This window comes from Meles meles, chromosome 18 (assembly GCF_922984935.1).
Source record: "Meles meles chromosome 18, mMelMel3.1 paternal haplotype, whole genome shotgun sequence".
NCBI lineage: Eukaryota > Metazoa > Chordata > Mammalia > Carnivora > Mustelidae > Meles > Meles meles.
In genome coordinates this window covers 19,674,758-19,696,443 of record NC_060083.1, presented here as the reverse complement: position 1 = coordinate 19,696,443, position 21,686 = coordinate 19,674,758, and the positions used below count along the sequence as shown (strand labels likewise).

The following is a 21,686-nucleotide window of genomic DNA, read 5'->3' as shown; positions in this document are numbered from 1 at the left end:
TCAGTGCTGTCACTAAGCAACGAATGTCCATTACAATAATTTCATCGCTGCCTTTAGTATTTGTCACCCAATTATTTCCAAAAGGATCCAAGGGAGCTTATGGTAAAAGTTACACAGATGGGGCACCTGGGTGGCTCAGTGGTTTAAGCCTCTGCCTTCGGCTCAGGTCATGCTCTCAGGGTCCTGGGATCGAGCCCCGCATCGGGCTCTCTGCTCAGTGGGGAGCCTGTTTCTCCCTCTCTCTCTACCTGCCTCTCTGCCTACTTGTGACCTCTCTGTCAAATAAAGTAAATAAAATATAAAAAAAAAAGTTACACAGACCATGGAGTCACCCAAGAAGGCGAAGAGGCATCTAGGCAATGGGGCAGGGGTGTGGGTGGGAAGGGAGACAATTACACTTGAAATTCCCAACTCCAAACCCAGCCCAGAGATTCCTGGCTGCAGCAGGAACTGGGAAAATTAATGAGCTACAGGGATTTCATTATTTAATAGGGTTGGTAATTAAAGTAAATACTCCTGCCACCTAAATAGGTTTTATTTCTAAGTAATAATTTTTGTTGAGGAGGAAGAAAAATTAATTGCTCAGCCGTGCTTCAGCGGTATTGTCTGGCTTGGCTGTGCACAGTTTCAGCTACTCAGGTAATAGAGCTTTCCTCCCGACAAGCTTCGGGTTGTATACATCCTATCTGTGTGATCTCTCATTTGAGTCTGGGATGGCCATCCTCACTGAACTGTTCACAAGTTTTGTAATTTAATATAAACATCTATTTGTAGATTGCCTCCCCTTCCCTAATTAATTCCTTACAAAGAATCACTCTCTTGAGCTTCCAGCAATTAAAAAAGGAAAAGGGCAATGAAAAATGCAGCCAAGGGTTTGTTTTTTTTTTTCTTTCCCCTTCCTTTTTTTCCTACCACCACCTATAGGGGCCAGAAAGTGTAGTCATGGAGACAACAGCTGCCGGGTTATGAGTGACAGGTATCAAGAGAGAAGTGTCTTGGAAAGGGAACATCTCAAGTTAAAAAAAAAAGTGGTGAGAGGAAAACCAATGCAAGCTCTTTTACTAAGCATGGCAGGGGAGCTCGGTCGAAAGGTGTATTTAAGCTAGCAAAGAAGAAAAGCAACGTTTCACCCTTTCTTTCACCTAACATAGGAAATGTTTTCCTTCCAAAGGGGAACAGATTCCTTTTAAGCAAATCTCAAGCATATGTACATATCTTGGCATAATTACATTTTAAAATTGGGATTCACACTGATGCACCAAATTGGTTGCCTTAGTAATGAGAAATCACCCGGGCAACGGATTTGCTGCTCTTTCAGGGGGAGCAAATCATCTGCTTCCAACTTATGGGGGAGCAGGCTGGGGAAGGGGTGGCAGGGATTTCTTACCGGCAGTATCTGAGAGGAGATAAATGAGAAACAAATTATTTTTGACATGTCACCATTATTTTCCAAATATGCTTTTATCTTTTTTATTCATCAGTTAGGTGGGAGGAGAAAAAAGGGAAGCTGAAGGGAGGGTCTGTGGAAAGGGGGAGGGAGGGAGGGAGAGGGGGGAAGGGAGGAGAGGGGAAGGAGGGAGGGAGGAGGAAGGGGAAAGAATGCTCTGTTGTTCTGTTGAATTTCTGAAGCATTTTTATTGTTCTAAGAGGCCTCTGCATTTGCCTCTGTGTAAATACTAAATGGCATCAGTTACTGGCTTACATTATAACTCAACAGAAATTTTCTTCATAAGAATAAAATAAATGGCTTATACACTAATGTTACTGTAATAGCGCCGCTCAGTAACCTACAGGGGTAAGGCTTCAGTGTTCGATACTCATTTACTAAATGTCCTCCACGCGATAAACACCCCTCCGTTTCTTCATTAAGAACATACATCCTGGGGCACCTGGGTGGCTCAGTGGGTTAAGCCGCTGCCTTCGGCTCAGGTCATGATCTCAGGGTCCTGGGATCGAGTCCCACATCGGGCTCTCTGCTCTGCAGGGAGCCTGCTTTCCCCTCTCTCTCTGCCTGCCTCTCTGTCTACTTGTGATCTCTCTCTGTCAAATAAATAAATAAAATCTTAAAAAAAAAAAAAAGAACATACATCCTAAAGATACAGATGTCGTGAAAAGAAGGGCCATCTTTACCCCAATTTTATAGCAGCAACGGCCACAGTCGCCAAACTGTGGAAGAACCAAGATGCCCTTCAACGGACGAATGGATAAGGAAGACGTGGTCCATATACACGATGGAGTATTATGCCTCCATCAGAAAGGATGAATACCCAACTTTTGTAGCAACATGGACGGGACTGAAGAGATTTGGTTTCACTTATTTGTGGAGCATAACAAATAACATGGAGGACATTGGGAGATGGAGAGGAGAAGGAAGTTGAGGGAAACTGGAAGGGGAGGTGAACCATGAGAGACCATGGACTCTGAAAAAGAACCTGAGGGTCTTGAAGGGGCGGGGGGTGGGAGGTTGGGGGAACCAGGTGGTGGGTAATAGGGAGGGCACATACTGCATGGAGCACTGGGTGTCATGCAAAAACAATAAATACTGTTATGCTGAAAAAAAAAATTAAAAAAAAAAAAAGAACATACATCCTTTCCCATACCTATCTTCATTACCATGAGCTACCAGTAAATGCTCAACATACTTCTCACTTGAGGATTCTGGTACTTGGTTTGTGTTTCTTCTGCTCCTGTACTCCTGCCTTCATCTGGGTCAACTTTACCGTGATGGTTATTAATAAACCAGTTGTCTCCTAAACGCCAGATTAAGGAGGCACTTCCCAGCCCTTGCTTTGTTGGACATTTCTATGCCTGATACTGATCATTTCTTCTCACTTGAAATTTGCTATTTCTTTCACTTCCCTGATTCCTGTGTCCATTGGCTTGCTGGTCATCTTGGCTTGAATGTCTCCCAGACACCCTGAACACATCGTGCCTCAAACTGTTACTTTCCTCCACATCAAGCTCCCATACCCTCCATCTCTTTGTCAGTGGCTAGCGAGCGACACCAGCTATGTGCTGGAAACCTGGGAACTATTGATTCTTGGCTTTTATCTGTCTCCCATCCCAACAACTGTCATGATGGGCTGACTTTTTTTTTTTGTAAGTAAGCTCTATGCTCAATGTGGGGACTGAACTCATGACCCCGAGATCAAGAGTCACATGGTCTACTAACTGAGCCAACCAGGTATCCTTTTTTAATTAATTTAACTTAATTAATTTTAATTCCTAAATATTTCTCAAATTTCTCCCCATCTCAATTACCAATGCTTTGATTGAGGACCCCATTTGTTTTCCCCTAGATTATAGCAAGAAGTTTTTATTGGCCCTCCTACCTCCAGTCTTGACCTTTTTTTTTTTTTTAAAGTAGGCTCCATGCCCAGTGTGGAGCCTAATGCAGGCCTTGCAACCTTGAGATCAGGACCTGAGCTGAGATCAAGAGTCAGACACTTAACCAACTGATCTAGGGAACTCCTCCAACCTTGACTTCTAATTTTCCCTTACCACGGACCGATTTAAAACTCAAAATGACCACATCACCTCTCCCTCTTAAACCTTTCAATGGGACTTCCATCAAGTATGGGAGGAACATGGCAGACTAGATAACCAGACATGCCCACTGCCAAGAGAAGATAACACGTACCCCTGTACCCCTACCCACAGCTGAGCTTGCAAGAGAGTCAGGGACTGACTTAGGTGTCAATATTAGATTGGTGAAAATGCAAAATTCTGAGAATTCAAATTGTTGACAAGGATAGGGACCAATAAAAACTCTCATATATTTCAGGTTAAGTGGACAGTTACTTTGGAAAGCAATTGGACAATCTTTAGTAAACTTTGAAAATGTGCAGACTCTAAAACCTAGCATTTGCAGTGTGGGATATGTTCTCTAGAGAAGCAGTTCTTAGGACATGGAGTGGGGAACCTTGAGCATTGCCGAGACCCTTTCAAGGGAGTCTCAAGAGAAAAACTGGTTTCATAATAAAACCAGCACTTTTTTTACCTTCGTTAATTCTTATGCTCTCACAAAGCTACAGCGGAGTTTTCCAGAGGCTCTGTTGCATGTGATGATATCACCACCAGCAAATGGAATGTAACATGGTGTATTCTTGAATTTTCTAAGGTGAGCTTTTTGGGGAGGGGAAGAGAGAAGTTGTCCCACAAAGACTTAGTCCTTTCTAGAAAGGAAACATTCAAAAATGTTCATTGTAGCATTAGTTCGAATGACAAAAAAAATGGAAAAACTAAGTATTATCAGGAAAATTAATGGCTCTTCCATAATGAAATGGCATAAAGAAGTAAAAGTAAATAAACTAGGGCTACAATTATGGACCCAGGAAAATTTGAGAAACATGCTGAGTGAAAAAAATCACGTTGCAGGAGACTTCACAGCACAGCGTGGTGAGAGAGTATTGCGGGCCATGACAGGAAAGGTATAATCAAATCAGGGGCTGTGGGCTCAAACAGAGGTTATTAATGAGGAACCATGACAGAATGGGAGCTTGTTGACCCAGGTGTTTTAAGAAGACAAGCCCTAGGCTGGCTCTCTACATCTTGTTAGGTAAACAAGAGAAACGTTAGTAAATATTTATATGCTTGTTATAAAATTCAAGCTAAATCTAATCCTGTCACTGCAGGTTGTACTGCAGCCATGTATGATTGCTCCTAATTATCCATACGGCTGTTTCCCACGAAGGGCAAGGAACTTCCCCGCAACATTGAAAGAGCTGTTTTAGTAATTTCAAGGACGAGGGTTAGTCTGGGTTGATTCTGGAAAACAACACTTGTTTGAATTACTTTTGTAGGAAACTTTGTTACTTCTTTCTTTTTTTTCTTTTTAAAGGTTTTATTATTTGACAGAGAGAGACACAGTGAGAGAGAGGGAACACAGCAGAGGGGCAGAGGGAGAGGGAGAAGCAGGCTCCCAGCTGAGCAGGGAGCCCAATGCAGGTCTTGATTCCAGGACCCTGGGATCATGACCTGAGCTGAAGGCTGACGCCTAACAATTGAGCCACCCGGGTGCCCCGAAAACTCTGTTACTTCTGTTTGTTGCAATTTTACCCTATAAGTGACAATCAGCCGACTATGATATCACAGGTCCAGTTCCAATGAACTCAACCTGTAAAAATGGTTTATGAAATATAGATTAAGATCTGTTCTTCCGTAAACGTGAATCTAGCAGGGTGGTTCCCAAACTTTCTGGTACTACTTCTTCTCCCAGAAAGCTTTCTGTCCTCAGCTCGGGAAGCTCAGGGTCTATGCTCAGAGCCCACCTGGCAGTGATTCCATACGCCAGAGTGTCCCAATTACCCCATCCCACTGGCTGGAGTGCTAACACATCTCCCTCCTGACTAGGCTGTCGGCTGCTTCTGGCTGGAGCACAGTTCGTTTTTATGTCCCTATTCGGTAATGAATGAACAAACTCGATGCATTACTTATTTAAAAATGCATACGAGGGCGCCTGGGTGGCTCAGTGGGTTAAGCTGCTGCCTTCGGCTCAGGTCATGATCTCAGGGTCCTGGGATCGAGTCCCGCATCGGGCTCTCTGCTCAGCGGGGAGCCTGCTTCCCCCTCTCTCTCTGTCTCTGCCTGCCTCTCTATCTACTTGTGATCTCTCTCTGTCAAATAAAAAAAAAAAAAAAATGCATACGAGCACCCTTCTCCCGCATGGCCACATCTCACAGTGCTGGGAAGGACACAGGCTATTTGCTTCTCACAGCACACTGAACATAGAGTCAATGGCCACCACGTGATCAAACGCACATTTTTTTTCCTTTATTCCTTTTGACACTTAGTTAAGCTCAAGCATCATATTTTTGACCATAGATATTCCCCATGAATGAAGCAATGAATGGACTGGCCCTGGGGGCCACAACAGCCTCCCCTCCCTCCTGTAATCAACCTTATACTTCATCTACAGTCATCCTAACACATCTTTCCCAACCTGCTCATGGCTCACAAGTCACCTTTACCAAAACAAATAAAAATCTCTTTTCCTGGAGACTCTATTCTCAGTAAACTTGAATCACTGATTACTTTCATTAATGTACATACGCATGTCAAAGCTGATTCATACTTTCAACATAAATGTTTCCTTCCAATTGTATTCAAAATGTATCTCAGTTCACATACTTAGTAGTAAATGACTCATACCTCTACATGTCTACTGATGTCCTTTAATAAAGGGATCTTTATTATCATGTTCTTCTTCCTCCTTGACCATGATGCCACCACCACTTTTGTGGCTGGTTTTGTACGCTGTTCTTCGGCAGCGTGAGTCATACCTGTTTTTCCTACAAGGAGGATATTGTGAATGATGCCACAGTGGTGAAAGAGAATGGTGGTTAACAGCTGGCCTACAGGGGGCAGGTCCCAGCTCTGGCGTTCACCATGTCTGTGACCTCCAGGGACTTACTCAGGCACTCGGTGGCTTGAGTTCCCTTTCCTATTAAGTGAAAATAATACTAGACACTCATTCACAGGATTCTTATAAAGATCTACTTAATATATGCAGAAGTATCCCAAACACCGTCACTCACCAAAGATTAGCTACTGCATTTTTTTTTTTTTTAAACTTTAAGGGCAAGGGGCTCCTGGGTGGCTCAGTTTGTTAAGCGTCTGCCTTCAGCTCAGGTCATGATCCCGGGGCCTAGGGATCGAGCCCCATGTCGGGCTCCCTGCTCAGGGGGGAGCCTGCTTCTTTCCCTTTCTCTCTGCCTCTCCCTCTAACTGGTGGCCCCCCATACCCCAAAAAAACCTTTAAGGGCAAAATTAATCAATTTTATATGAGAGATAATTATTTTGCTTTTAATCTGAGAAAGAAAACACTTGACTGGTTTTGCCAAGAAGTCAGTGAGCTTTGCTTGAAAATGATGTGAAAGCCCCCATGGCTTCATGCCACTACGTGACAATGTTTTGAAATACACGACACATCAGGGAATAGGGGCAAATGAAAAACTAAACAACAGGATCCAATTTTCAGATAATGATTCTATTCACACTTTTTCTTTTGGCTGGTTTACACAGTTACTATCCTGAGGTCTGTGCTAACCTCTGAGACTATTTATCTATGGTAGTCTTCTCTGTTTTAGAATTTACTGTTTTCATGATATGCTTTAATGAGCTACTTTTGATCCCTCACAAGATCTGTCTACACAATACAACCCTAATATGTGATATTATACCATACCATAATATAGCCCACCCCTAAAACCGTACAGCACATATCTAGCAAGTAAGCACAAGAACGTACAATGTTACAGTTGGTTACGACAAACCAACCAGAGCAGTCCTTACGACACACGATACAGGAGCCGCCTTTAGAACATACCATTTTTTAAGGATGAAATATCACGGGGCGCCTGGGTGGCTCAGTGGGTTAAGCCTCTGCCTTCGGCTCAGGGTCCTGGGATCGAGCCCCACATCGGGCTCTCTGCTCAGCGGGGAGCCTGCTTCTCCCTCTCCTTCTGCCTGCCTCTCTTCCTACTTGTGATCTCTCTCTCTCTGTCCAATAAATAAATAAATAAATAAAATCTTTTAAGAAAAAGGATGACATATCATGGAAAATCATAATTAATATGCTAAAGACTAGTGTGTCCCATTCTCCAAGGTGCCTCTGTTTCGGGGCTCCTATCCCTAACCATCTGTGGGAAGACAGTTCTAAGACAACTGGGAACAAGAAACACAAACTACTTATTAGGCGATGTTGAGGAATTATAGTTAATTTTAAGGGGTATGAGAGTGGCACGCGACGTCCTCTGTACAGATTAGAATGGCATGTAGGGTGAAACGATCAGACGGCTGGGATCTCCTTTTAAAACACCAAACCAAACCCCCACACATCGAAGCATGAGGTGAAACTGTTGAACTGCAGGACAGTTGCTGACACTGTGAGAAGGGAACACGGGAAGTCTTCATGCTCTTCCTTCTACTTTTGTGAGTATTTGGAATGCTTCATGATAAAAATGTCCAAAAAGACAGAGAAAATCCACCTTTTTTCAAGTTAGACAGTGGCTGTACACTAGGCTCCACAAATTTAATAAATTCCAGAAACTGGAGTTAATAAGCTTAACATTCTGTGATCAGAATGCAGTAAAACTAAAAATCACTAAAAAACTAGAAAGCAAAACCGAGAGTACACAAAACATGGATCGCCTGGGAATGATTTTTTAAATATTTTTGACTAGTCAACAGATACATGAAAAGACGCTCACCATCACTCATCGCAGGGAAGGGCAGGTCAAAACCACAATGAGATATCACTTTATCCCTGTCAGAATGGCCAGAATCAGAAAGACAAGAAACAACAGGTGCTGGTGAGGATGTGGAGGAAGGGGAACCCTCACGCACTGTTGCTGGGAATGCAAACTGGTGCAGCCACTCCGGAAAACAGCATGGAGGCTCCTCAAAAAATTAAAAATAAAAGTACCATACAATCCAATAATTCTTCTAGTGGGTATTAACCCAAAGGAAATGAGAATACTAATTTGAAAAGATATATACACACCTGTGTTTATTGCAGCATTATTTACAATAGTCAAGACATGGAAGCAGTCCAAGTGCCCACTGATACATGAATGGATAAAAAAGATGTGGTGTGTACACACACACACACACACACACACAGGATGGGCTCTTGCTGTTTGTGCTAATATGGATGGATCTAGGGGATATTATGCTAAGTGACGTAAGTCAGAGAAAGACAAATAGCATATGATTTCACTTATATGCGGAATCTAAAAAACAAAACCAACAAAAACAAGAAACAGACCCATAAATCTGATGGTTGCCAGAGGGGAGAGGGTGGCAAGATGGGTAGAATGGTGAACGGGAGTAGGGGGTATGGTTCCAGCTATGGAATGAATAAGTTACAGGAAGAAAAGGTGCATCACAAGGGATATAGTCCATGATATTGTACTAGGGTTGTATGGTGAGAAATGGTAGCTATGCTGTGCGAAGGCAGCGTATAGACTTGTGGAATCACTATCCTGTTCTCCTGAAACTAATGTAATATTGTGTGTCAATTATAGATCAACTAAAAAAAAAAAACAAACAATAAACATGTTTAAATTGGAAAAAAATATTTTTTAAACAACTTTTTGGGAAAGAGGAAATTTGAACATAAAAATAATTAAATGATAATATATCAGGTCTTATAAAAATAATTAAATGATAGTATATTAGGTCTTATTATAAATGATAATATATCAGCAAAAACAGTTCTAAAAAATTTCATATCCATTATTAATAAATTCATGAAGCACCCAATATCAGAAGTTGGAGAAAAGATCATCTCCTGCTTGTTTCTGCTCTTTCCATTCCAGAAGAAGGAACTGATGAAGATTAAAAGGCAAAACTGATAAATTAGAAATAAGAAAATGGTGGAATGAATAAATCAGAGAGCTGGTTCACTGAGGGAAAAAACACAGTAAAATGCATCATTAAAGCTTATCAAGAAAAAAGAGTAAGCACAAATCAAATTCACAAAATAAGAAATGATAGGAGAGGAATGACTAAAGACACAGGGGAAATGAAAAGAAATATAAGAGATTACTTTGTTCAGGTCTATTCAATTAAATTTGAGAACCTGTATGATTTTCTAGGAAACTGCAAATCACCCAAATTGATTCCATGGAAGATTCAAAATAAGAACACATCAACTCTTATGAAGAACGAGAGAAAGTTGTTGAAGAGTTATGACCCAACAAATACCCCCTCTTAGATGTCTTCACAGGGAAATTCAACCTGAACAGACGAACTCCTATGGGGTTAGACTGTTCCAGAACATGGGACAAGAAGGTTATCTTGCTGAGGCAAACATCATACTGACACTTAATTGATCAGTACCATTCTCAGAATTGATAACTCAAAAGAGAAAAAAAAAATGACACAAGCGTCTTGATTCCTACGAAGAAGTAATTCCATTTAGTTCGACACCTTTTTTTTTTTTTTAAATCTACTCTTGATTTTGAAAGTACTCTTCTTAACACAATGGGGATGGACGGATACCTCCTTAACGTGCTCAAATGCATCTGCCTCACAGCAAGCATGGACAGAAACTCAGTGCAAGCATTCCCAGCAAATTCAGGAACATTTCAAGGATGTCTAGTATCACCACTCCAGGAGATTTCACAAGGCAGGCTTTGCAGAGTGTGGTCCCCTCCGCACAACATGACTGCCAGTTTGAAGGCGGTGGCCCGGAAGTACAGCTACTCCTGGCACAAAAACAAGAAGAAGCTGTCCCATGTGCCATTTCAAAAGGACACTGGATCTTCCATGCTTTTGTATGTCCTTTACCAAACATTATGCCTGATGCTTAAATACTGCTGATGCACTGATACAAACAGGTAGCCTTATTTTTGTATAATATTCTCACAATATCAATTTGTCAACAGAATGCCAAATATTTATGATATTGAATTTTTTTATTTTTTATTTATTTATTTTTTTATTTGTTTATTTACAGCGTAACAGTGTTCATTGTTTTGGCATCACACCCAGTGCTCCATGCAGTACGTGCCCTCCCTATTACCCACCACCTGGATATTGAATTTTTAAAAAAATTCTCAACTCCATATAAAACTGGAGACAACGATCACACATGAGTATAGCCCACACTAAATATTTTATCTCACTAGCTGGAGGGTCTTTTCCTCCTTCCTCAGCTTTATCACAACCTCTATCTCCCTTTAAGAACCCATCTTTCATGTCACCTTATATGACAGTTTTGATCTTGCCCTGTGATTCCCTAAAATGAAAACATAAGTTTAAAACTATAAACGCACCAAAAACAAAAAGGGAGAGTTTCTTGGGATGACCCATACCCCACTTCTTCCCTAAGACAGTGACATATTTTAAACAAAATGTGTACAGAATATTAGAGGATCGTGACTCTTTGTAGTGCATTTGGTGTGGTATTTTCATTAAAATTGTATAAGAAACTACAGTCTTTCCTCAGGGTTTCCCCAACGAGGCAACAAATAAGTGTCTTATTTTCCGAGAATTAATGAACACAACATACAGAAGGTAAATGATAAAAGAGCCAAAATGAGGAAAATCCAAGTTGAAGAAGGAAAAAAGCTACAACAACAAAGTCAACGTGAACAGATCAGCCTCACAACACACTTACTGTACACGCCCCCTCAGCACCACATGCTTCGGCCGCGCTGACAATGGCTCTCTCAGCACCTGTAATTCTGAATTTAAATAGTTCTTCAGTGCTGCCTGGAAACACCATCTTATTGGATTTCTCATTCGAGTGTGGTGTAAGGAACACACGCACAGACACCGATGTTGAGGGTACGTGAAGCAATTACGGATTACTAAAGGAACAGAAGTGTGACCTTTAAAAAAATCCCACTGGCTAGCCCGATTCATTTCTTTCAGTGATGCAAAGGTGTGTTCACAACAGCTGGGGTTTTGTACAACATGCTCTTTTCAATATTCAGGCAAAACATTCAGGTTTTAGGTCATTCAGAGAGGGTGTTTAGAAGGATAAAAATATCCAGGGCTTCAGGGAGGCTGGCTCTTTCACGCCCCAGTGGGTGGGAGCATAAATCTTTCCAGAAGCTGTCTGGTGATGGGTAGAGAAAATCTGGAAAGTGTGTATTGTTAAACCAAAAATGTCTGTCTGAGAATTTATTCTAAGAAAATAATCAAGGATGATGAAAAGCGCTTGCTAGTAGTAAAAACAGCACAAGCAGGAACAATAACTAATAGCATTGAACTCTGGGCCAGGCACCCCTCTAGGCAAGCACAGCTGTGCACTGCAGTGGGACCTAGACAGGGGAAAATGGGAAAATCCTGAACATCCGGTAATAGCAGATAAATGACGGAAGAAGCTCTAGGAAATCACATTAAGGACCAAGCCAGCTCCTATAAATACATAAATACGTGGTTACACACGTGAAGATGGAAGAAGTACTATTACATAACTAGACGACATGATTAATTTATATTTCATATAAAATTTTGCTTGTTTCATTTTCCTCCACGAACCTGTATTGCTACCACTTATGTACTATGAAACCAATAAAAGTCTTTGATCTCTAGATGGTCTTTTAAGATGGCTTGCTCTTTCTTTTTTTTTTCTTCTTTTTTGGGGGAAAAGAGCCATCTATTCATTTTAGAAAGAGAGCGAGAACAAGCACAGGGTAGAGGGAGAGAGAATCTCAAGCAGACTCTGCATTGAGCACGGAGCCTGACGTCGGGTGTGATCCCACGACCCTGAGATCACGACCTGAGCTGAAACCAAGCATTGGACATTCAATGGACTGAGCCACCCAGGGGTCCCTAAGATGGTCATTTCTTTAAAGAAAAGATCTTTGTAGGGGCGCCTGGGTGGCTCAGTGGGTTAAAGCCTCTGCCTTTGGCTCAGGTCATGATCCCAGGGTCCTGGGATCAAGTCCCGCATCGGGCTCTCTGCTCAGCAAGGAGACTGCTTTCTTCCTCTCTCTCTCCCTGCCTCTCTGCCTACTTGTGGATCTCTCTCTGTCAAATAAATAAAAATTTTAAAAAAATAAAGAAAAGATATTTGTAGCACTTCACAAATCTCCTAAAATGTCAAGAATATGACCAAATATATGAAGATAAGCAAGACGCACTACACAGATTACCTGGAATTCTTGATACTGCACACCCAGTGGTTTAGACGGTTATAGTGTGAACCTACGCATTTTGTATGAATCAGAAAGCAATGCAATCTGCATCTTTTCTGTAATCTCTGTGGTTTTGCGGTTTGTTCTCTTAAGGACAACAATTTTGGAGGTTCTGGTTTTAGTTAACGTCATTGACTCTGCCACTTCTAACTTGCCATTAAATCTCCACGAAGGTGCAGAAAAGGCATGAGAATACATGGAACGTTAGGTTCTCACATGTTAAGGCCACACAGTATCACACAGTAGGATATTGGCACAGGAATTGTCAATGGAATAAAAGAGTGAGTCCTGAAAATAGACTCAAGTATATATGGGAATTTATTATTAGACAAAAGCGGAATTTTAATTTAGTGGAAAAAAGAGGAATTTTTAAATAAACTGAATTAGAATAGCTGGGTTTTAACTTGGAACAAAACAGAGCTGGACCCTTATATAATACCACGTATAAAACCTAAATCCCAGATCTAAAACTTCTCTGAAGAAACACAAAGACACAATGAAAAAAAAGATAAGACATATTAAGTGGAAAATTTCATGTCGAAGAGTACACCATAATGACAAATGATAGCTTAGGAAAATAGCTGCAATACCTAAAGATAATCGCTCCCACAAATTTAAAAGCAAAAGGTAAACAACCCAATAGAAAATTGGGCCAAGGATACAAATAAGCAAATAACAGGTGAGGTAATCTGAAAAGGCCAAGAAACACACCCTCATGAAGAGTCATGAGAACACAAAATTGAAGTAGAATGAGACACCATTTCTTACTGATAAGAATGAAAAAAATTCAAAAGCCTGGTAAAAGTCACTGCAGTTAAAAAAAAAATCAGGGAAAATAAGTTCACTTACATTGTGGGCTACACAATGTGAGTGGTTAATATCTATGATTACGCCCTTCAAACAATAATCTTGCTCAGGGGGATCCAGTGCACAGAAGTCTTCAGTGCATAGGATGAAAGATTCCTACGTGTACAAGGAAGTCTATTAAAGTTATGGGAAGACTGTGGGAGCACCTGGAAAGGAGTTAACACAGCAGTCGTGAGACTGTATCCCTAGAAAGGTCTGCGTCCAAAGTTGGCCCTTGGCCAGTGTCTTTTAACTTGACTGGAAACAGTTTCACATGCTGATATAAAACTTTCCCTAAATGGTAAGAGTGACTCAATGTGGTTACACCACTTGTGCAAACAGTGGGGTTTATAATACCTGCTGCCCTTCTTCGAGTATGGGATTTCGGTACATGTGGGGCAGAGGGTGCAAACGTAACCAGTCCCCAGTAAAAACTTCAAGCACTGAGTCTCTGATGGGCTCCCTGGTAGACAACACTTAGCATGTGTTGTCACAGTTCATTTCTGCAGGAATTAAGCATGTCCTGTGCAACTCCACTAGGAGAAAACTTTTGGAAGCTTCTCCTGGTTTCCTCTGGATTTTACCTGCTGTGCCTTTTCCCTTTGCTGATTTTTGCTCTGCATCCTTTTGCTGTAATAAATTTAATTCATGAATAAATTCATTAATAATTGTAATTCATTGCTGAAATAAATTTATTCACAACTATAGGCTGAGGCCTGTGAATCCTTTTAGTGAATCACCACAACTGGAAGTGGTCTTGGGGACCTTTTGACACACTTGGTGGGAGGAGTTGTGGGCAGAGAAGGTAAATGTGGGAAAAAGAATACTAAAATATTATTAAAAAAAAAAAACAAGAGAAAGGTGCTCATAAAAAAATCACCATGTGAACTATGATGTCATTTGTATTATAGTACATATGCTTCTTGCACAGAAAGATATTAGAAAGGATGACCACCACAACACTAATGATTTGTACTCTGGATGGTGGGATTTTAGGTGATTCTCCACTATTTCTCTTACACTTTTTGGTATGGCTTGAATTTGTTTTTGCAATAAGTATGCCTTAATGGATAATCAGAAAAAAAAAGATAAAGCTTGTTTTTATTCAAAAAGGGAATATAAAAGTCAGTTATCGGAAATTCTGGTTTAATGCTGTATCTCTTGGGACGCCTGGGTGGCTCAGTCGGTTAAGTGTCTGCCTTCGGCTCAGGTCATGATCCCAGGGTCCTGGGATCGAGCCCCGCATTGGGCTCTCTGCTCACTCAGCCTGCTTCCCCCTCTCCTTCTGCCCGCCTCTCGCCTACTTGTGATCTCTCTCTCTGTCAAATAAATAAATAAAATCTTAAAAAAAAAATGACTGACCATGGAGAGAGAAAACAGACACCCACCCTGCACAAAACACAACGGAGTAAAAGCAATACAAAAAAAGCCAGTTAGCAAAAGGAAACTGTTTCAAGAAGAAACAGAATTTAGTATTCTACTCTGAAAGACTTTCTGAGTTCTAGGCAAAACAAATAGAGAGCAAAACTTAGAAACATGTTGGTCATCGGAAGGGAAGAGAAAAACCTTCATTATTTGCACATGATAGAACCATTTACCCAGAAAAACTAACAGAATGAACAAAGGTTGCCTTCTGGATACAGACAAACCAACATAAGCCCATATTATTTTTCTGTACCAACACTGGCATGTAGAATAAAAAATTCACAGCAGTAATAAAAACAATAAGACATCTAGGAATTAACCATGGATTTATATGGCCTCTCTTAATCTAAGTTCAAAGAAGTGACTTAAAGAAGCCTATTCTGTACTTTTAAGATGATTTAATATTGTAAAAATGTTAATTCTTTCGAATTAATGTATAAATTCAATGCCATCCTAATAAAATTATTGTTGAATTTAATGAACCCAATAAACACACAATAACATTTATATTGCAAAATAAAGGTCTAGGTGTAGGTTAATCCATCTGCACAAAGAAGAGTGAGAAGATGACTGACCCTACCATACCCTAAGACACACCACACTGCAACAGAAACTCTGTGGCATTGATGTAAAAATGGGCAACTGTATAAGCATTCAGAGACAGAATATATACACATGATAACATATGATAAAAGTGGCACCACAGATCAATGGGGAAAGGACACACTGTTCAGCAGATGGTCCATAAAATGAAACCGGATTCTTACGTAAAACCACATATATAAGTAGGTTCTAGATGGATTCAAGACCTAAATGTGCAAGATAAAAGTATACAGTTTAGAGGAGGAAACAGAGGCTACCATCTTTGTGACCTGGAGAGAAGGATAGCCCTCCTCAACAAAATGTAAGACGAAGAATTGAAGAATTTGATAATGTCAAAATTAAGAATTCTCTTCAGGGCACCTGGGTGGCTCAGCTGGTTGGGTGTCTGAGGTTGTGTGTGATCTCAGGGTCATGAGATCAAGCCCTGTGTCAGGCTGCACAGTTGCTTAAGACTCTCTCTCCCTCTGCCACCCAATCCCTCTCTAAAGGAAAAACCAACCAACCAACCAACCAACCACATTTTAAGTGTCCAATGTGAATAGGTGATTCATGTCCAAAATACTCAAGGAAATGTCTTCTAATCAACAAGAAAATGGTACCAGCTCCAGGGGAAAAATGGACAGAGGACAGTTTACAGGAAGACCCAAGGAGCAAATAAGCATTTAGCGAGATGCTCAGGTTCAACGGTAACCAGAGAAACACAAAGTAAAACAACAGCGAGATACCAGTACCAGAGCCTACTACTCTTACAAAACTGCGGTGGCTGGACACTACTAGTCAGGACGCGGGCACAGTAACTCCCTGAGCGAGTTGGTGCAAACAGACAGTCCTTTTGGGGAGGAAAAAGGCACAACTTACACCGATCAGGCCAGCTACACCATCTGACCCAGCAGCTTTTCTCCTGGTATATACCCCATAGAAAACATATCTCTCGCAGAGGCACAAGATTTTTTAAAAGATACATATATAATTTTTTAAAAAGATTTTATTTACTTATCTGACAGAGATCACAAGTAGGCAGAGAGGTAGGCAGAGAGAGAGGGGGAAGCAGGCTCCCTGCTGAGCAGAGAGCCCGATGCGGGGCTCCATCCCAGGACCCTGGGATCATGACCTGAGCTGAAGGCAGAGGCTTTCATCCACTGAGCCACCCAGGCGCCCCATATATAATTTTTTAAATCAAAATGGCTCACCTAGAAGGCACGGAAATGGGTATGTGGGTATGGCAGATAAAAAGAAAACATGAATGAGTGAATGAAGTGAGAAGGGGGCCCTGCCCAGAATAATGACGAGTGCTACTATGAGCTAATGAGCTTCCAGTCGGCACCTCACTCCTCAGTCAAGTGCTGGTGCTCGGTTATGATGGCTGAGCAGGGGATTTTAAACATGTCAGCAAAACTTTGGAATTACCAGATTTAAAAAAAAAAGTCCTTTACCCAGTTAGGCTGACGGGGGGGAAACCCAGCTAATGACAGAGACAAAAAGCTGGCTACTTCAGACATCTCCCTAACTTTAAACATCAGAAGATAAAATGTCTTGAATTTTGAGGACAGAATAATTTGAGCTCAGGCAGCCAAATAAATTTGTCATGTGTGGAGGCAACAGAAAACATTCTAAGAGAGGCGTAGATACAAAGAATATACCATCATGAACATTTCTTGAGTCAAAGAAAACATCCAGCAAAATTTTAAGAACATAAAAGCAAGACCTGATCCCTATTTATAAAATCTAAAATTACCTTTTGTAGAAAGAGGACAATCCTTATGAGCATCTGGGCACGGAGTTCCTCCAAGGTAAACAGTGTTCGGGGTGTTCGAATGAAAATTTTGGTTTTCCCATAAGCTACGTCATCCTGAAAACCACAATGTTCAACCAGCTTCTTGACAGCCTCTTTGTCTGAAGGAAGGTCATGGTTGGGCCAGGTGAATTCAGAGATCATCTTGTATCTGTGTGAAAAATGAACGAGGTACAAGTTAAGGGAGAAAAACCTTTTGGTCTTAATAGACACAGAAAGACCAATAAATTCAAGACACTTCATAGATAGAAAAAAAATACTGAATTCTGTTCATTAACCTGCTAAGAGATGTAGAAAAAGACTTTAATAAGATACAATACTCTTTCATGATAAAGACGTACTACACTTGGGGTAGAAGGACACTTCCTTAATCTAGTACAGGCTAATTTATCAAGAACCTAGAGCAAATACCATTTATAGATAGGTAACATTTACAAATTCTCTTTATGCACAGAAGGAACACAAAGATGCCTTGATTATGGGTTTCCCAGCCAGAGCAGTGAGACCAATAAATAGATAAGCTGGTATGATTGGGGAAGGAATAAAACTAACATTATTTATGACTCACTTCAAAGGAAATGAAGCAGATCTTTAGATGAAAACTATTATCACTAAAAGAAAACCACATATAAAATCAATACACAAAAAACCAACTGTGTTTCTAGGTGCAAGCAGCCTTGTCGGCCTCTCATAAGGCAGCTCGCCACATCCAGCTTCTTCATGACTGAAAATGAGCAAGACGGAAGTCACGGGGTCACAGCCTCCTTTCAAAAGTGATATTCTATTACGTTGGCCAAATTCCATTTTGCTGGAAGTATATCACTAGGGCCAGGCCACATTCAAGGGAAGGGGATGGCAAAGGGCATGAGTACTAAGAGGTGGGATCACTTCAACCACCTGAGAAGGCTGCCAACCACAGCACTCCCTGCAAACCCCCCAGTGCCAAGTCGTTTAATACATGTAGCCAAATTTAGTAATTTTTTCCATATATTACATCAGAATTTTAATCCATACAAGAAAGGCCCTCTTCCCATTCAGGTTACAGGGTAATTCACCTACGTGTTCTTCTAGCGGTTGGATGTTTTCGTCATGTACATTTAAATCTTCCAACCACCTGGGGTTTATTTTGGTATATGGCGTGAGGTACGGATCCAATTTTATCTTTTGACAAGGGGCCACCCAGTTGTTCCAACACGATTTACTAAAACATCCCATCTTTTTCCCGTTGATTTAATAGGGCATTTCAATCACATATTACATTTTCATATGTACTTCACGGTATTTCTACACATTCTGGTCTGTTTCATTGCTGTCTATCTGTGCATCAGTCCTTTGTGGTTTTAATCAGAGATGTCTTTTTCTTTTTTTAAAAGATTTTATTTATTTATTTCAGAGAAGTGAGTGAGAGAGAACATAAGCAGGAGAAGAGGCAGAGGGAGAAGGAGAGGCAGACTCCCTCACTGAGCAGGGAGCCCAATGTGGGGCTCGATCCCACGACCCCAGCTGAGGGCAGTTGCCCAACTGACTGAGCCCCCAGGTATGTTTTAATACCTGGTGGTCTCTCCTCATCCTTTTCTTTTTAAAAGGCTGTTCTAGTTATTCCTGTCTGCTTTTTTTCTATATGAATTTTAGAATCAATCTTCATAGTTCCAGGGGGGAAACAATCACAAGAAAGAAAAATCCTGCTGGTATTTTTAATGGGTTCCCACATTAAATTCATTAAACTTAATGAATTATCTATGATGTTGAATCATCCTATCTAAGAACAAAGGATGTCTTTCCGCTTGTTCAAGTCTACTTTTGTGCCTCCTGGGAGTCTTTAAATGGTCTTTGTTGGGCTTCACACATTTCTTGCTGAGATACCTAAATAGCTCCTGATCCCTTCTTCTTGATGAATCTCTCTTCTCTGAGCTTCCATGGCAGCACGATCTCCCTGATTTCCTTCTGTCTCTCTGGATATTTCTTCTCAATATCATTTTCTGGCACTGCTCCTCCATTACTGGACCCTCAAATGTTGGGAGTCCCCCAAGGCTCACATTCGGTCCTCTTCCATGTACAACCTCCCCATGTCATCTCCTCTGTTCCACCCACTTTAGTTTTCAATTCATGAATTTTCCATAGCCCAGCTCTGAGTTCTGAGTTTAAATGCATACATCTAATGCCTACATAAATCTTCAAGGTGTCTTACATCTCTCTTTTACTTTCCCTGCTCAGGGCCCACACTTACTAAACCCATAATCCTGCGAATTTTTATTTACTTCCTTCTCTTCTCTGTCAGCTCTTCCTCTAATTCATCATCAAATCCTATTGGGTTTACCTCTAAAATATATTTAAAATTCAGCAATTCTCATCTTTACTGCCACAATCCTAATCTAAGACACCGTCAAGCTTACTACAATAGTCTCCTGGATTGTCTTCCAGCTCTTCCCTAATTCATTCTGCAAATTCAGCTGCCACAGGACTTTTCTAGAGAGCCTTACATCATTTTCATCTTTTACTGCTCTCCGCCTTCAGCCCTGTACTCCAATCACACTGGCCTTTTTTAGGATCCTGTAGTGCAGTTGCCTCTTTCTTGCTTTAGAATCTTTGCATATGTTGTTCCCATCACCTGGAATGCTTTTTCATCTACTACTTCAAAGGTTGGCTCCTGCTGTTGGCTCCTGCTTATTTTAGTCTTTGACTGTCTTCTTTCATCACCATCAACCCCCATTATTCCTCTCTATACATTTAAAAACCTACTCACTTGCCAGATTGGGAGATAAACAGAAACTGAATGAAAGAGTTCAAATATGAAGAGAGAGGTAGTATCACGTGGAAAAAAGGAAACAAAATCAGAATCACCCTCAATTCATCATAACACTAGAGTAAGAGTCAACATTTGGGCTATCATAGAGGTAGTCATGATGTGTTTGAAATTTTTGGCATACTGCAGAAGCTGGAAGCGAGTCCCGCCATACGGCTCAGCCAAGGTGTTCTTCCTTTCTTCCCAATGGTCAAATAGCAAGACCCCAGTTCTCCCGCAAACCTGCATCCTGAACTTGTGAATTAAAAAGCTGAACTCATCTGCTTCCTGACAACTAGTATTATCTCCTTGAAAGACCTGAGCAGCTTTTAAGGTTATCAGAACACTTAAAATCCTTCTGGCGTTTTTTGATAAAAGGAATAAAAATAAAGAAAAGTGACAAGTAAAAATGAAGGTTCAAACCTAGCTTTAAAAAAATCTGCAGAATCTAGAAGCAAAAATTTACAGCGGAAAATGTTACTTTTTCTTTTGCCAGCATCAGAATCATTAGATCAATACACACTGTCTATCCTATCCCATGTCCCACAGTTTTGTTAATGAGTTCAACTGGTGTGATCACAAAATAACATGGCCATTTCTCAATCTGAACAAATTCATTTTATGTAAAGCAGAAGATAAACACAGTCTGCATAGTAGAAACAGGCTATTTTCCCAGATGCATACCCCACTGCCTCATACAGCACCCTTCCTAGATGATTCTAGGGAGGACCTAATCTCAACTTACACAATCATCAATTACGTAAGACTTGACTTTCTACAATTCTGTCTTGTAAAGGGTAAGTTTAACACATTTATTGTGATTATGAATGTGTCCAGTGTCTCACCTCCTTTTACATGTTCTCTTGGGTGTGCCTTCTCGCTGTTGCTTTTTACCGTTTTTCTCTTGGACAGACTGAGTTTTCTTTATTTCATTTTGTCTTTTGATTTGAAAGCCATCCCTTCAATAGTGAGGCAATGCACTGATGGTGGGCTCCGGAGGCAACTGCCTGAGTTGAAATAGGGCTCCTACTTGCCTCCACTAGGCTCTGTGACCTGGGGCAAGTTTCCTTATCTGCATAAAAATGGGAGGTACCATCTTCTCCTTATCTGGTTGTCCCCTCCAGTGACTTCCTACCTACTACAGGTAGGGCCCTCAAAACAGTGCTTGGGATATACAGTGAGCAATTCACAAGCATTAGCCACCATTAATAACATTGTCTTAAAATTTTTAATATATATAAAAAATAAAAATTTTAATATATAAAAAGTGTATATTTATATGAAAATATATGCTTGTTTTTTCCTGTCTAGTTAATTATCATCTATATCCTTCCCATAAACAGTACAAAATTCTTTACTTCTCTGTACTTCTCACTCCAATGTTCATTTTTGTTCCAGATTTTTACCAAAGACTTTTTCCCACTTACAATGGATACATGTTTACACTTAACAAAAAGTTTCACTGCTTTATTTGTTCAATATTACTTTTTGCATTCCGTTTTTCTCCTCCACATTTATTTTTCCCTTTGGTCTAGAAGATTTTTCAGAGCCTCCCTGAATGGTAAAGTTTTTGAGCCCATATATC

The 21,686-nt window shown here is 40.7% G+C and overlaps 1 protein-coding gene across 1 annotated transcript in view; it reads right to left on the bottom strand.

Moving 5' to 3' along the window:
* The window catches only part of MYO1D (myosin ID), a 339,305-nt gene that overhangs the window by 171,400 nt on the left and 146,219 nt on the right, over positions 1-21,686 (bottom strand). The window contains exon 16 of the mRNA XM_045986348.1: positions 17,263-17,470. Within this exon, the coding sequence (XP_045842304.1) occupies positions 17,263-17,470 (208 nt within the window). The remainder of the gene's footprint in view (positions 1-17,262; positions 17,471-21,686) is intronic.